Source organism: Staurois parvus, unplaced genomic scaffold (assembly GCF_062004578.1).
Source record: "Staurois parvus isolate SC_StPar_1 unplaced genomic scaffold, SC_StPar_1.0 ptg001812l, whole genome shotgun sequence".
Classification (NCBI taxonomy): domain Eukaryota; kingdom Metazoa; phylum Chordata; class Amphibia; order Anura; family Ranidae; genus Staurois; species Staurois parvus.
In genome coordinates this window covers 287,153-304,106 of record NW_028319608.1, presented here as the reverse complement: position 1 = coordinate 304,106, position 16,954 = coordinate 287,153, and the positions used below count along the sequence as shown (strand labels likewise).

General features: G+C 41.6%; 1 protein-coding gene across 1 annotated transcript in view; it reads right to left on the bottom strand.

The window, feature by feature from the left end:
• Positions 1–1,008: 1,008 nt before the first annotated feature.
• The window catches only part of TFAP2C (transcription factor AP-2 gamma), a 29,948-nt gene continuing 14,002 nt past the window's right edge, over positions 1,009–16,954 (bottom strand). The window contains 3 exon segments of the mRNA XM_089664022.1: positions 1,009–3,892; positions 13,343–13,484; positions 16,508–16,626. Of these exon segments, the coding sequence (XP_089520148.1) occupies positions 3,607–3,892; positions 13,343–13,484; positions 16,508–16,626 (547 nt within the window). The 3' untranslated portion in view covers positions 1,009–3,606.

Here is a 16,954-nt window from a genome sequence, read left to right as displayed (position 1 = left end):
AATGTGGACTTGGAGCATCCTTCTAGATCACGGGTGTCAAACTGGCGGCCCTCCGGCTGTTGCCACACTACAAGTCCCATGAGGCATTGCAAGATTGCATGACTCCCAAAGGCAGAGGCATGATGGGACTTGTAGTTTCTCAACAGCTGGAGGGCCGCCGGTTTGACACCCCTGATCTAGAACCTTCACACACCATTTAGGGACTAAAAACACAACAACCTATCAAACATCTTCCATCGATTGCCATGTTGAATCCACCCCCTTTGCCGGGCCTGCCTCGCCTACAGAGAGGAGTTCCTGAACCCCAAAATCTGAGGATACGACAGTTTCGGGAAGGAGATGAAGTGTGTGTCTCGTACCTAGAATTAGTAATATAAACCCAGGAGCTTCGTGACGCACGGCTTCCTCTCTCCACCATGGGGGAAAAAAAAAAAAAAACACCAGAACCACAAATATAAAAAAAAAAAAAAAAAAAAAAAAGAGAAAAAAAAAACAAAACACACGAAAAACAAACACCGCAAATAAAAAAAAAACAAACAAACACCCCAAACTGGTATATATCTTTTTTTTGTACTTCTCAGACCCTTTTGCTTCCATCTTCCTAAACTTACACATTTTTTTTTGCTAAAAATTATTGTACACAAAGCTTAGGATTGGACCCAACAATAAACCTTCCTGTTAAGGCAATAATATGAAATGTTTATTCCAAAGCAAAACAGCCACCTGATTAAACAGCTTAGAATAAAATTAGTTGAGTACAAAAAACACAAAAACACAAAAACAATACAATTAAAAAGAAAAATAAACAAAACAAAAAGTGTGATCGTTCCTCGTACAAATTAAAATAAAAGTTAACTGTATTAAAATGAAAAAAAAATCCATTCTCCCCCCAAACAAATTTTCCTCCAAACCCTTTCAAAATTTGTTGGGGAAAAAAAAAAAATAATAATTTGAACACTCATACACCACTAACCTAAATAATACGTAAATAAATATTAAAAATCTAAATTTCGTGGAGAATTTTTTTTTATTATTATAGGTTTATAATATACAACAGTTCAGAATTGGAAAATTTACAAATATGTAAAAGTTGTTGAGGAAAAAAATTAAAAAAAAAAAAAAAATTGCGACGCAACACTCATTCTCCTTGAAACATCACCGCCCATCCCACACAGGTTCACACATATTGCTTTGACAAAAAAAGGTTAAAACCTTTATTAATATCTTTAGTGCCACAATTTGTTAAATAACCTAAAAATTAGAACTGTTTGCAGACACTAAAAAAAAAACCAAAAAAAAACAAAATATGAATTTTTTTTTTTTAATCAATTTTTCCATAACCTCAGTTGTATAAAGTTTCACCATTATGTACAAAGTCCCCTTAAATTACATATAAATAAGTATGTACAGACAGGAAAAAAGTTCATCAACTCTGCAATGGGTCTGGAACAAGCTACAAAATCTGGGGCTAACCCCCTGCTCTATCGGTGTCTTGGCTGGTCAAAGTGTTAAATGGTCAGTCCAACCAAAGTCGATGTTCCACATGTGGAAAAAAAAAAAAAAAAAAAAACTTTAAAAATACCAGATCTGCACACCTGCTGTGGCCATTATCAGGGGCTTCAGCCACTCCTTCTGAATTTTTTTTTTTTTTTTTTTTTTTTTTTTTTATTATGGAAAATGCTAAATAAAACCCTACAAAATGGCAAGATCTAAAACAAACCCCACCCCCCCCCCAAAAAAAAAAAAAAAAAAAAAAAAAAAAAAAAAAAAAAAAAAAAAGTAAAAAAAAACAAAACAAAACAAAAAAAAAAAACACCAGACGATGAAGAATTCCACCTGAAACATCATATTCATGCGGACCAATCCTTTAAATAAATCCCATGAATGAATTTGTGAATGGACACTGAAATTCCAACAATTATTAAAAAACAAAAATGAAAATTCTTAGCAAATTTTACAGTAGGTAGAAGGGGGAAAAAAAAAAAAAAAAAAAAAAAAAAAAAAACCACACAGCCAATTTACAAATCTGGTTCTAAATGAAAGTTTCAAGTTTAAAGGTTACAAAAAATACTAGGAAAAATATTTTAAAGAATCAGTTGGCTGAAGTCTATAATTTTCCAGCAAACAACAGGAACAAGGAAGTCATCTCAACACTGGAAAACCTGAGAAATGTATACATTGAGAACAAAAGCCTCAACTAGGATAAGATGACTATATTTCAGCACTGAATTGATTTATTTTATTTTATTTTTTTTTTAATTGTCAGCATCGGTTGAGATAGGAGGCTAAATTTAATTTAAAAAAAAAAAAAATGTTCCATCATTCTATATACAGTATTTTATAAAATTATTGGCAAGACAGTTATTGGCCAGCGTTTTCTACTACGTCAAGTCAAGGAGAATTTATTTTTTTTTTTATAAAACACACTCAACCCTTTAAAATAAATTGACATCGGATGTATAAGTTTTGGTTTTTTTTTTTAATAAACTGAAATCTTACACATCAGATGTCAATTTATTTTAAAGGGTCGAGTGTGTTATAAAAATTTAAAAAAAAAAAAAAAATGTTCCATTATTTTAAATACAGTATTTTATAAAATTATTGGCAAGATAGTTATTGGCCAGCGTTTTCTACGGTGTCAAGTCAAGGAGAAATTTTTTTTTATTTTTTTTTAATTTATAAAAACACACTTGACCCTTTAAAATAAATGGACATCTGATGTATAAGTTTTTTTTTTTTTCTTACTAAACTGAAATCTTACACATCATATGTCAATTTATTTTAAAGGGTCGAGTGTGGTTTTTTTTTTCTTTTTTTTTTATATATAAAACACACTTGACCCTTTAAAATAAATTGACATATGATGTGTAAGATTTCAGTTTAGTAAGAAAAAAAAAAAATTCCCCTTGACTTGACACAGTAGAAAACGCTGGCCAATAACTGTCTTGCCAATAATTTTATAGAATACTGTATATAGAATGATGGAACATTTTTTTCTTTTTTTTTTAGAACACACTCGACCCTTTAAAATAAATTGACATCTGAAGTGGAAGATTTCAGTTTAGTAATAAAAAATAAAATAAAAAAAATAAAAATCTTACACATCAGATGTAAATTTTAAAAGGGTCGAGTGTGTTAAAAAAAAAGCCAGTATAAAAAAAAAAAAAATCCAGATAATCTTCATTTTGTCTCCATGAAATTATAGGAGGCAGGGTAATATTTTCTGACATGCAGTTTAAGAGAAAATAATAGGTAGGCATTCAAAATTCCTGCAAATACTATTCTACAAATTTTGGATCATAACATCGCATTAAAAAAAACAGGATTATTGGAGGGGGAACATGGCGGGTTTACAAGAGTGCAAAGGAGATTTAAAAAAAAAAAAAAAAAAATTTTTTCTTGGGAGTTCCAACACACAAGTTCTGGGCAGTGAAAAATGAAGATCTGAAAAATAGCACCGTCCCACGGGTTCAAGTCTCCAGAGCAAATAATCTGCTCACATTGTCCAAGTAAAATAAAAAAGGGAACAGAAACTGGCTACCACACCAGTCCGGAGAACCCCGGTCCAAATCCACATGGAACGCTGTCCTGGCCCACCGCCATCTTTTATTTTCGGTGTTTGTCCATCTTGTCCAATGATTTGTTGCTCTCCCCCGGGCTCTGCTCTCCAGAGCTCATGTACATTTTGTCTGCGATCTTTAACGCTTCGTTCAGATAGTTTTGTACCGACGTCATGGCGGCGCAAATAGCGGCGCTCCCAAACCCGTGCGTTATGAGGCTGAAGTGTGACAAGCAGCTTTGGATCCCCGGTTCCAGAATGGGGCTTGGTCTCGCGTTTCCGAGGGGTGTCCTGTCCTGGGTGAGGAGGTCTGTGAATTCTTTGCAGATCTGCCTGTCATACAAACAGAAAAAAATTTTATTTTAACAAGGTTGTAAAAATGAAAAAAGGTCAGTGTAAAAGTTTAAAAAAAAGTAGCCACCATTTAGGGAAAAAAAAAAAAAAAAGCTAAAAAAAAAAATAAAAAAATAAAATAACAAAATATAAAATTGAAAAAAAAAAAATGAACAAAAAAAAAAAAAGTTTCTGAATGGTGATGAAATTAACATTAAGTTGCAACTTACCACAGCTGGCACTGTTGGCAAAGCTTCTCCAGGGTGCCGCTGTTATCGTTTGTATAACATCAACATTTTTTTTTGCTCAGCATGCCAGGAGAGCTTACAGACTGCTTTCTTGCTCAACTACATCAGGGGTACCCAGTCCCAGTCTTAGCATTGGGGACACAGCAGCAATCAGCCAATTCCAAGCTTAAAATCCCGAAATGTAACCACACAATGAAAAGTCAGCCGGCCCGCCCATCAATCGCATTAATAAATTTAATTAAAATGAAGATTCCAGAGCTTGATATTGCTTAAGCGCTACAACAAAGTCAGGTAGCGAGATGATGGGAACGTTTTTCTAACAAAGAAAATATTAGTCTACCATATATTGTCAGAGGTTTTAAATTTTATTTTAATTAAAAAAAAAAAAAAAAAAAAAAATGATGTTCCCATAGTATTGTCTTTGTGTAAATCACTTGGAAGACCACCTCTACATTTTAAGGGCCTGTTTCAGCCACCACATTGTTAAAACAAAGAATACAGGATTCTAGGAAGGGGTTCAAAGGCTGGCAACTAAAGGGAAGGAGAATTTCACAATTACAAGATTTTAAAATGGTCCATACCTAATATGGGGGGGAAAAAATAAAATAAATAATAAAACAAAAGTATAAAAGATCTGCCAAAACATGTTTGAGTTCAAAAAGACCGTGGCTCCGCATAGAAAAATTAGGATGTCCCCTTCATTTTTGATGGAGGTTCCTTACAGTAAAAATTATTAAATTTTGAAAAGCAAAAAATTAAAAAAAGTAATATTTTATGAAAACCAAAAAAATATTTAATTCATGGAGGAGGGGCCTGAAAAGAATTTATTTTCCCACCTGTGTGGTAAAATTGGCAACAGTTGGCCTTGGGGAGGGGGTGAGGGGGGAGTTGGTTGCCCCCAGAAGCTGTGAGGTGGCTCAGTGCGGGCATCTGTCTTTTTACAATTTCATCAATTATGACTTTCTATAAAATTACAAGAAAGATTCCATCAAGTTGTTCATTGGGGTGCTGGAGGGCGAGTTCCACTTGGACACAAAAATGTATCTGGTGGAGTACGCGGGCAACATCCTCTTACATTTGTTTTTACAACTCTTTCTTCTGTTTAAATAAAGCACATCATAAAAAAAAAAAAAAAAAAAAAAAAAAAAAAAAAAAGGGACAGATTACTACTATGGACATGACCCCCTTAGTCTCCCCGGACCCCGCATTCACTATATCCGCTCTCCCCGGACCCCGCATTCACTGTATCCGCTCTCCCCGGACCCCGCATTCACTATATCCGGTCTCCCCGGACCCTGCATTCACTATATCCGGTCTCCCCGGACCCTGCATTCACTATATCCGGTCTCCCCGGACCCTGCATTCACTATATCCGGTCTCCCCGGACCCTGCATTCACTATATCTGGTCTCCCCGGACCCACTATATCAGGTCTTCCACAGTACATGGAAATTATTTTAGTAAATATTAACTGCTAAATCCCTTTTCTCATCAGCAGTATGTAGCAGCCTTGTGACTATCAGTGTCCAGCAGAGCACTGATTAAAGCTTGTAGGAGGAGTTTTCTAGGAGGATGCAGAACCCTTGACCCTCTGGGCAGTGCTGATTACATGCACTCTCCCAAGAAAAAAAACAAAAAAAAAAACTCAGCAATACAATACACCAAACTGAGCATGTGCAGTGACTCCACATGATATATGTCTTATCAGGAGATAAGAGGGGGACACTGGAAGAAGGGGAGGATCAGAGAAGTCAGGATCAAAACAGCCTTTTTGCACAATGCACAGGATTAACCTCTTAGGTTCTACAGTGAGTATAACAAGCATGCTTTGCTGCATCTACAGACTGATTGAACTGTTGTGGGTTTAGTAACACTTTAATGTTCTCAGTCAGTTCACACAGGCCAGGTAGCAGGACGACACCCGATTCAAGCGACTTTTGGGCAGGAGGAATTTAAATCAGCTTTGCTGAGCAGCGTAAACCCATCAAGAACAAACATGACCGGTCTACCAAGTGCTGCTAGGACCACTCCAGCCCCCGACCTGAGAAATAGGTAAATCCCGCTAAAGGTAACTTTGGGGGGAAAAAAAAAAAAAAAGCAAGCAGATGAAGCTTAAAGAAAGAAAGGAAAGAAAGGAAAAAAAGAAAGAAAAAAAGAAAAGGAAAAAAAAGAAAGGGAAAAAAAGAAAGGGAAAAAAAGAAAGGGAAAAAAAGAAAGGGAAAAAAAGAAAGGGAAAAAAAGAAAGGGAAAAAAAGAAAGGGAAAAAAAGAAAGGGAAAAAAAGAAAGGGAAAAAAAGAAAGGGAAAAAAAGAAAGGGAAAAAAAGAAAGGGAAAAAAAGAAAGGGAAAAAAAGAAAGGGAAAAAAAGAAAGGGAAAAAAAGAAAGGGAAAAAAAGAAAGGGAAAAAAAGAAAGGGAAAAAAAGAAAGGGAAAAAAAGAAAGGGAAAAAAAGAAAGGGAAAAAAAGAAAGGGAAAGAAAGGGAAAGAAAGGGAAAGAAAGGGAAAGAAAGGGAAAGAAAGGGAAAGAAAGGGAAAGAAAGGGAAAGAAAGGGAAAGAAAGGGAAAAGGAAAGGGAAAAGGAAAAGAAAGGAAAAGAAAGGAAAAGAAAGGAAAAGAAAGAAAAAGAAAGAAAAAGAAAGAAAAAGAAAGAAAAAGAAAGAAAAAGAAAGAAAAAGAAAGAAAAAGAAAGAAAAAGAAAGAAAAAGAAAGAAAAAGAAAGAAAAAGAAAGAAAAAGAAAAAGAAAGAAAGAAAGAAAGCACACACACACCATAACCAACTTATTAGTTTCCCATAGATTCCGGTATGGACGGTGGAATTTCCAGCTTCGTAATCCCCCCCCATTGTCCCTAGCTGAGATGACTAGCTACTTACTCAGCATTCAGCTATTTAAACACCACCTGAAAATTATTATTCAAGCGCCACATCAAACCACCGGCGGCAACATCATAAACTCCTCACGCAATCCCCCTATACACAACATTCTTATCTCTGGAAACCTCTTAAGTCTGGGCGACTATACCAGTACCGGACACAACGCGTTTTATGACGAGAACGTCTCTATTTGTACGCATTTTCCTAGATTGCCACAAAAATTTGAGAAATTGGCACTGGAGAGAGAAAGGAAGAATTAAAAAGTCCAAAATTATAAAAAGGGAATAGTCCGTATTATACAAGTTTTCAGTATAGTGTCATCAGCAACGTCAGGAGGCAGCACCCTGCGAGTAAAGCTGCATGGAGAAGAAGAGGAGAGAGGGCGCCACAACTAAGTGCGGTATTAGAAGGTTGTTTTATTGAGACAGGTAACTCACTAGGTAACAGTAGAGAAAGGCATGCATCTCAGGATGGACATCGTCCTACAGAGGTCCCAGAGGCTGATGGAAAGGGTGGAATGACCTCTAGGAGCCAGGTCTCCCGGGTTCCACATGGTCACAGCCGCCAGACGCTAACAGCATGGAACCGGGAGACCTGGCTCCTAGAGGACATTCCACCCTCTCCATCAGCCTCCGGGACCTCTGTAGGACAACGTCCATCCTGAGATACTAGATAACAGTAGAGAAAGGCATGTATCTCAGGATGGACATCGTCTTGCAGAGGTTCCAGAGGCTGATGGAGAGGGTGGAATGTCCTCTAGGAGCCAGGTCTCCCGATTCCACGCGGTTAGCGTCCAGTGGCTGCGACAGCATGGAACCGGGAGACCTGGCTCCCAGAGGACATTCCACCCTCTCCATCAGCCTCCGGGACCTCTGTAGGATGACGTCCTTTCTGAAGATACATACCTTTCTCTATTGTTATCTAGTATCTCAGAAAGGACGTCATCCTAAACAGGTCTCGGAGGCTGATGGAGAGGGTGGAATGTCCTCTAGGAGCCAAGCCAAGCTGTCACAGCCGCTGGATGCCATCAGCGTGGAACTGGGAGACCTGGCTCCCCAAGCAGCCCTGGCTCCTAGAGGACATTCCGGTCTCCGGTTCCACGCTGTTAGCGTCCAGCGGCAGTGACAGCGTGGAACCGGGAGACCTAGCTCCCAAATGACATTCCACCCTCTCCATCAGCCTCTGAGACCTCTGTAGGACGACGTCCATCCTGAGATACATGCCTTTCTCTACTGTTATCTAGTATCTCAGGATGGACATCATCCTACAGAGGTCCCAGAGGCTGATGGAGAGGGTGGAATCTCCTCTGGGAGCCAGGTCTCCCGGTTCCAAGCTGTCACAGCCACTGGACGCTAACCGCGTGTAACCGGGAGACCTGGCTCCCAGAGGACATTCCACCCTCTCCATCAGCCTCCGAGACCTCTGTAGGACGACGTCCATCCTGAGATACATGCCTTTCTCTATGGTTATCTAGAGAATTACCCAAGTCACCTTGCTCAATAAAAACAACCTTCTAATACTGCACTTAAGTCCACCCCCATTTTTTGCTGCCGACCGTTTCCAAAACCGAAGATACAGAGATCAGCCACATCCTGCACAGCAATGGGGCACCTAACTGGAGCACCTCCTGTATCTTGGAATGGTTCCTAACGGATCAATCTATGGCGGCTCGCTTGAAAAGTCACGAGGAAAAGAAAACAAGTTGCCTTTGGCAGCCAATCAAAATGTTGTTATGACCTGGATATTTAAAACTAAGAATTTGATGGATGAACAACTTCCACATTTTATTTCCTTCTATGAGAACACCGAAAGCATCCAGTTTATTCAAAAGAAAAACGATCTTTTAGGTCCAATTTTGGCGACTTTAATGGTGTCTATTTGGGTATTTCTCTCCACGCTGTTTGAAAACGGTTGGTACAGAGGGACAGGTGACCCAGGCTCAGGGGCAGCAGCAAGACTTGTGGGATGGTAGTTCGATTCAACCGCCGAGTCTCCCGTTCATTAGGCGCTCATCACGACAAGCTAATTACACAACAAAGATCATGTTCTGTGAAGCCAGCCTGCAAATCGCTCTCAGGAGAGAGAGGAGTTCTGCATCGCTGAGTCGCTTTGAAACGTATCAGGCAGCGAGCTCAGCCCAGGCCGAATTATCAGCTCACTGAATCCAGGAGGCAGAAGGCAACAGGCAAAAGGCACAGCCATCCACAGAAAACCAGACCGTGCTGTGGCCGCCTCGAATTGACGGAAGGTTACATCTGATTGGTTGCTTTTGGATACGACGCATCATGGCGGTCAAGTGGTTAGCTTGCTCGCCTTGCAGTTCTGGGATTTGAACCCACGACGGGTGCCATCTGCATGCTTTTGCAACATCTAAGTGGGTTCATCCCAGGGGAGGACTGACCATTCGGGAACTCGGGCACTGCACAAGAGCCCCATGAGATGCCCCTGGTACCTTTCATAGGCTTTTTTGGGTGTAGGCAAGGACACAGGGGTCCCATGATCCCCTATTGCCTGGGGGCCCCATGAATTGTTAGTCCACCCCTGATTTATCCACACACACTAGCATCTAAGTGGGTTAATCCCAGGGCGGACTGACCATTCGAGAACTCTGGTACTGGGTCAGTAGGGGGCCCCATGTGATGCCCCTGGTACCTTTTATAGGCTTTTTTGGGTGTGGTTTGAGCGGGGGCAAAGACACAGGGGCCCCATGATCCCCCTTGAGTTGTTAGTCCTCCCCTGGTTTATCCCACACACTAGTGATTTAACCGACCACCACCCAAAACTGGCCCCATTGTATGTGAGTGACCAAGATGAGGGCCTAGCCATGCAAGCTCCTCTGGGGTGGAAGTGGAGAGGAGTAGCCATGCATAAAAATTGAGCTTTGCAGAACATCATACTTAGGTATGTATAGTAGGATGCATAACTTACAATGAAGATTTTCAAACTGCAGTTGGATTGGACAGGAGGCAGAAATCGCTTTGTGAGCCCTAACGCTCAAACCAAACCTAAAACACGTTCCAGAACTAGCATTTGGCCCTTGACTTAGGCAACTGTGACAGAAGCCAGGTTCTATCTGCTCATAGCATTCAGCCCCTCACAACTAAACATGGCTTCCATGTTCTTTTCACCTGCCGAAAAAGACCTGTTGGGGTGGCCCTTGCATGGCAGAAGCAGCACTGGAAGGTGGCCATTGCACAATGCAGGCCAATGTTGGATGGTCATAAGAGCCAACTGTCCTTTTTAATTAAGCCTTCACCAAATTTAATTCGAATGACGACAAGAGGCAACTAAGATATCACAGAATACATTGCCAAGCACGGGGCTTCTCTGCTCTCAGATGTATAAAGTTTGCCAGAGTTCCCCGACCACTTTTATTAAATTCATTGCACATTGTTTTGTTGCCATCTAGCAATGTCTTCCCGTTCTCCATCATTATTCAGCAAATGAGATTTCTTTGATAAAAAGAACTTGTACTGAACAGAGCAGGAACTCATCTTTCCTGAAATCGTGAAATGGACAACACGCAACATCTAAAATAAAAGCTACACGCAGCTAAAATGGGATTCACATATGACCCCACCCATGAGCTTCCAAGTTACCCCAAGGTAGAGCCCTCAGGGGCGGGTCATTAGTAGCACAAAGTCCAAAATATCAATGAATAGTGTGTTAAAAAAAAAAAAAAAACCTTTTCTAAAACTTTATCTTGGGCAAACCACAGCAATCTCTGAAATTTTAAAGTCTATGATGTGTTAAACGTATTCCAAATCACGAAAAAAAGATCCATTTGAAGGGGGGGGGGGGGGGGGAACGCTGGCCAAAACCTTACTGGATGGAGTGGTGAAGGGTTTGAAACCTGTCCAGGTTCTCTTGCCATCGCTAGTTGCAAAGAGAAGGATGGAAGGGAACCCTTTTCAACCCCCCTACACCTTCAATCAGTGGCACAGACTCTACAGAAAAGCCAATAGGATCACCAGACCCAAAAAAAAAAAAAAAAAAAGAAGAAGAATCCAAAAATATTTTACTACTAGTGTTAGTTCATAACGGGAAAGCACAACACCACTCAAAGCATTTTTTGGGACCCAAAGATCACGTCTCATTCAGGACTCAATGCAGTTTTAATTAAAAGGGTCAGTTTTTAATGTTCATCCTTTAAACAACTAATTTTGGAGACTTAGCCGCTTTGAGTCCTAACTACATATAATATTTGAGACCTGAGGAACAAGGAGATTGTTGAACCCACAAAACATTGACACCTCTGATCAAGCCCAAGTGGGTGGGGCAAAACTCATCAGAAGGTGTGGCCAGGGCGGCCACCAGACTCCTGGGACAGGTTTGAGCGGCCACCATCTCCCCCCAGGCTAAGTGTCTGGAGCAACTTGTGGATGCCGCTCCCAATTCCACTGCCGACAGGCTTTCTGGCTTGGAGTGGTACCATACGCTTTTTTACAAAACATTATTGTTGTTGCCATTTTTAGGTTTTCTAGCCCTAGTATTCAAAAGACTTTTATGCTTCTTAGTTCCTTGGTCTGGAGCTCCAATTAGAAATTATAGATGGGAATTCAAAACTCTGGGTCCCTTTTTAAGAGGTACACTCATGGCCAAGACAAGGGGTGGGCAGAAGGTGCAGCCGCCCTGGGCACAGCTAGCCAAGGGGCAAGAGAATGTTCACAGGACAGTATACCAGATCTACAGCATGAGGGGGGCACACTTCCTCATCCTTGCCCGGGGTGCTAGATGAATCCATCTCAGTCCCACACCAGTGCCGTTGCACCTCCTTGGCCTGGAGCTCCAATTAAAATTTCTAGAACGGACTTCAAAACTCTGGTTCCCTTTTTAAAAAGGTACACTAATGGCCAGGACAAGGGGGCAGAGAATGGTCACAGGGCAGTATACCAGATCTACGGCATGCATTAACAGTGGGGGAGGGAGGCGCTGTTCCTCATCCTTGCCCTGGGTGCTAGGTGAACCCATCTCGGTGCCTACCAGTGCCATTGCACCTCCTTGGTCTGGAGCGCCAATTAAAATTTCTAGACCGGAATTCAGAACTCTGGTTCTCTTTTTAAGAGGTACACTCATGGTTGGGACAAGGGGTGGGCAGAAGGGGAAGCTGCCTTGGGCACAGCTAGGCAAGGGGCAAGAGAATGTTCACAGGACAGTATACCAGATCTATAGCATGAGGGGGGTGCACTTCCTCATCCTTGCCCTGGGTGCTAGATGAACCCGTCTCGGTCCCACACCAGTGCCGTTGCACCTCTTTGGCCTGGAGTTCCAATTAAAATTTCTAGACCGGAATTCAAAACTGTCTTTTAAGAGGTACACTCATGGCTGGACAAGGGGTGGGTAGAAGGGGCAACCGCCCTGGGCACAGCAAGGCAAGTAGCAAGAGATATACCAGATCTATGGCATGTATTAACAGTTGGGGAGGGAGGCACTGTTCCTCATCCTTGCCCTGGGTGCTAGATGAACCCATCTCGGTGCCTCACCAGTGCCGATGCATCTCCTTGGTCTGGAACTCAAATTAAGAATTTCTAGACTGGAATTCAGAACTCTGGTTCCCTTTTTAAGAGGTACACTCATGGCAGGGACATGGGGTGGGCAGAAGGGGTAGCCGCCCTGGGCACAATGGAGCAAAGAATGGTCACAGGGCAGTATACCAAATCTACGGCATGCATTAACAGTGGGGGAGGGGGGTGCAGTTCCCCATCCTTGCCCTGGGCACTGGACGAACCCATCTCGGTCCCTCACCAGTGCCATTGCACCTCTTTGGTCTGGAGCTCCAATTAAGATTTCTAGACCAGAATTCAAAACTCTGGGTCCCTTTTTAAGAGGTACATTCATGGCCAGTACAAGGGGTGGGCAGACGGGGCAATAGAATGTTCACAGGACAGTATACCAGATCTATGGCAAGCAATAACAGTGGGGGAGGAGGGCGCAGTTCCTCATCCTTGCCCTGGGAGCTAGATGAACCCGTCTCGGTGCCTCACCAGTGCCGATGCACCTCATATGAACGTGACCTGACCACCTTCAACTATGAATCATTGAGGAGTCACAGCCAGAGACCCAGTCATACATGTCAGAGGTTTTAACCCTTCCACACCCTTTGCTCTAAGTCACTGCTTGCATATATAGTACACGGCTAATCTCAGGAGCCCTGTATACACGGTAAGGAGAACAAAATGGTACACAAGGGCTATATGTAGCAGCTTGCCATTGGACAGGTTGACCTTGGTTAGATTTTGGTAGAGGTCAAGTTACTTCATCCATAGAACACCATCTTTCTGCATGAAAACCAAACCTTCTAAAAACACACGGGATAAACCTCAGCAACTTACTTAGCAGCGAGCAGCATGTTCTTCCGATTGGCCATGTCGTTGCGTTCTATGTGTGGTCGGTTCAGGTACTCCGCCACGGCTTTGGAGGGGAATTCGGTTTCACAGACGTAGCCGAAGTCACGAGCGAGGTGTACGGCCTCCCCTGCACGCAGACAAGATGACGTCAAATGTCATGTTTTATAGAAAGTTCATAAAAACATAAAAAATATAAAAAATACAATACTTTCCAACACTTCTGAGAGGAAGTCAGTAGGGTAAGGGTAGGATTAGGGTCAACTCTTTAAAAGAGAACCTGTCCTAATAAAATTGCAGAGGCTCTCTCTGGCTTCAGCAGTTAAGGCTCCATGTACACTGGAACATTTTTTCTATTGGCAGCAGAAAAAATGCTAAAATGCGTCAAAACCAGTACAGTGTTTAGCTCTGGGGAGTATACTCATTTCAGTGGCCAGTACTCTGACCCATGAAATGAATAAAATGCCGAAGTGCTAAAAGGTCATTAGCCGTTAGCATTTAGGTTACGTTTAGCACCCAAAATGTTACTCTGAGCGCGATTCTTCTGCGTTCAGGAGAGGCGAGTTTAACTGCCCCCTAAACTCTGCTGCTATCCAACTCTGATAAAAGCTTGTGTGCGTGGGCACTTCCCCTAGTTCCTACAGGCCGCGTTTTGCGCAGGCATGAGAGCCCATTCATTTGAATGGACCCCCGTGCCCGGGACACACAGGGAAGAAGTCCCTGCACTTCTGAAAACTGCAGTCCGCATGGGAACTGGGAACCTCGGTTCCCAGTACGGTTGCGATTTCCAGTGCGGGCGGTGTGCCATTAGTATGAATGGCACCCGGGTCTGCATTCTTTTGTGCGGATCTGCAGTGGCACCACCCGCACAGATGTGAACCTAGCCTTAGGCTTTTATTGAGTTGAGTTCCGTGGCTAAACTAAAAAAAACCCTCAAAAAACGCCAAAAGCTCCCGAACGCACATTTAGGTGCAGCAATGTACAAGAGGCCCAACTATCCTGAAAGCAGCTTCCGACTCCTCCTCTCCAACAGTCTTGCATATTAACTGCGACTCAGCATGCTCTATCCCATTATCTGCAGGCCAGCTAGGACTAACTGAAAACACATCCCGAATTGTTTTCCCATAGCGGAAAAGCATTTCGTTTTCCACTGACGACTACTCAGGAATGGAAACGTGAACGTAAAAAAACAAAAAAAAAAAACAAAAAAAAAAAAAATTCAGTGACTTCTTTGTAGTTTCAAATTAAGAAGCTGGCCAAGCTTACCAAAAGCCGGTTACCTTCTAGGCAGTTTAATGATTTTATCATGTCCAATAACTACACAGGCTACAGCGGTACTCATAACACTGCGCAATTAGAAACCTCAAGAAGGTTACCATTAAAGAACTTCCAGCCCCAACATCCAAACAGGCGTAAGTGAGGAAGTGACTAACAGCTGAGCAATGTTAACCCTTGCATCATCTCAGACAAAAAACACAACTACAAAGAGTTAGTCGTTTTTCCCAGGATCTTACAAAAAAATAAAAAAAAAATAAATTATGTAGATGAGTTCCTGGGGAAAGCACAACTCCCCATATACAACAAAAGAAGAACATCATCCAATGCAGAACCTCAATGAGCATTTCTGAAGAAGACACTTGAGGCATCCATGGAAAGTGGAAGCACCCAGAAGTAGGAGGAAATGCTTGACGTTGGGAACCTTAAATTTATAGTAGCCAATCAAAATCTAAAAGCCCATTTGGATATGGCTTGAGGGCAGAACTGAGATGCTGGAGATGTTGTAACCAAAGCATGTCAGAAATGAAATGATAGTGGGGTTATTGAACCTGTGGGCATCACCCAAAACTAGCTTGCTTGGGCCTGGTTGTATGCAAGAGCTCATTAGATATGGTTTGAAGGCCATAACAAGTAGCCGATGAAAATCTAAGGTTCCAAACTTAAAGCATGTTGTCCTACTACTGGATCCTTCCACTTTCCGTTGTTGAAACGTCTTCAGAAATGCTCATCAAGATAATGAGAGATTTTAAAAGTGAAGAATCATGAGTGCCATACGTAAGCTACCATTGGCCACCAATTAAGCGCCCAATATCTTTCCAACCGTCATTCTGGAGACTTAGTATGGCCTTTGAAGGCAAATACAGCTTTAGTGACCTGCAGAATGGAACAAGCCCTACTCACATTGAAACTACTAACCGAACAACCACACTGAAGCTGTAAGAAGGCCACATTTGTTGCAAAACTCATTTTTTGGGCTTAGTAGGACATTGCTCATTATTAAAAGTCTACATTTTGTTTCATCTGTTCAGTCACTCCCATTTCAGTACCTTTATCTATTGAGGTTTGTATTCTTGGTCTGGTCTAGCTTTTGGCCACTACCAGAGCCATGAGAATGTTATTGGGTCTGTTGCTGTATTATGCTTGCAAGGCTAATCGTTCTAATGTGGAAGTCTTCTTCTGCTCCCACTTTGGATTGCTGGAAACAATGCAGCTCCATATACATTAATGCATGAATCTAGAGGCTGTCCAAAAAAAAAAGTTTTCTAAGGTGTGAGATATATGGATAGGGTCGCCTTCCACAACAAAAGTTTTCTAAGGTGTGAGATATTTGGATAGGGTCACCTTCCACCACAAACATTTACTAAGGTGTGAGATATTTGGATATGGTCACCTTCCACCACTTCTTCTACTGATAGTTCATGCGTCTTTGATTTGGTACAGTGCTTTGTAAGGGAGCGGGTAATGTAGTTATATTGGAAGCTCTTTCCAACTAATGGGGTTTTTTTTTTCCTGACTGTGGTCCAACTGAGTGCTAGGCTCTACTTTTTATAGTTGGAAGTTTGTCTTTTTTTGTTCTCCCCCCCTTTTTGTGCCTTAAGCTTGGGTATGCCCAATAGTTTTTTTAGAAAGGAATTTGCAAACAGAAGATTAAAAGTCTACAACAAATTGGTTTATAGCACTATAAACACTATAATAAACTGAAAAATATATTTTCTATTCGTTGTACACATACATGTTACTTAAATGCATCGCCAAAACGTGTTGCTGGCCCTTTAATGAATGTCATACTTTAAAAAAAGATCAAGATTATGAGCCAATGTTTTCAGAAATGTCTACATTTGAATTTGTCGTCCAAGGTCAAAAAGCGTGACAAACCTTCCACGAGAGACGTTAAAAGAGTCACATTTGCAGCTTTCCTTCTCCCGGCCGGCAAGTTTAGACCGATTTTCTCTAGCTTTTCTCGCAGCGACCTCCCTCCGTTTTTCGATTTGGCTCTGGGGTGGGGAAAGAAAAAAAACAGAGTCAGAAGAGTCATTTCAATTGCAATGCTCCCAATAGGGTGTTTAACCAACAAACAAGTCTCAGATATCTGCCAGGGCGTCAGCCCCGAAAGACAACAAGACTTTATAGGAGGGAAACATTGATCTGACAAGGGTAGAATTCCCTCGCATTACTAAACAATGTATCCAAACTCTGACAGACAATGGATTAAAATGATAGGATTTCACAGGAGCTACCTCGCGAAAGGTATCTTGATCTGCGCAGACTTGTTGAGGGATTATATCCAAGACCTTTTCAAAAGCGGAGAACTTCAAATTATTA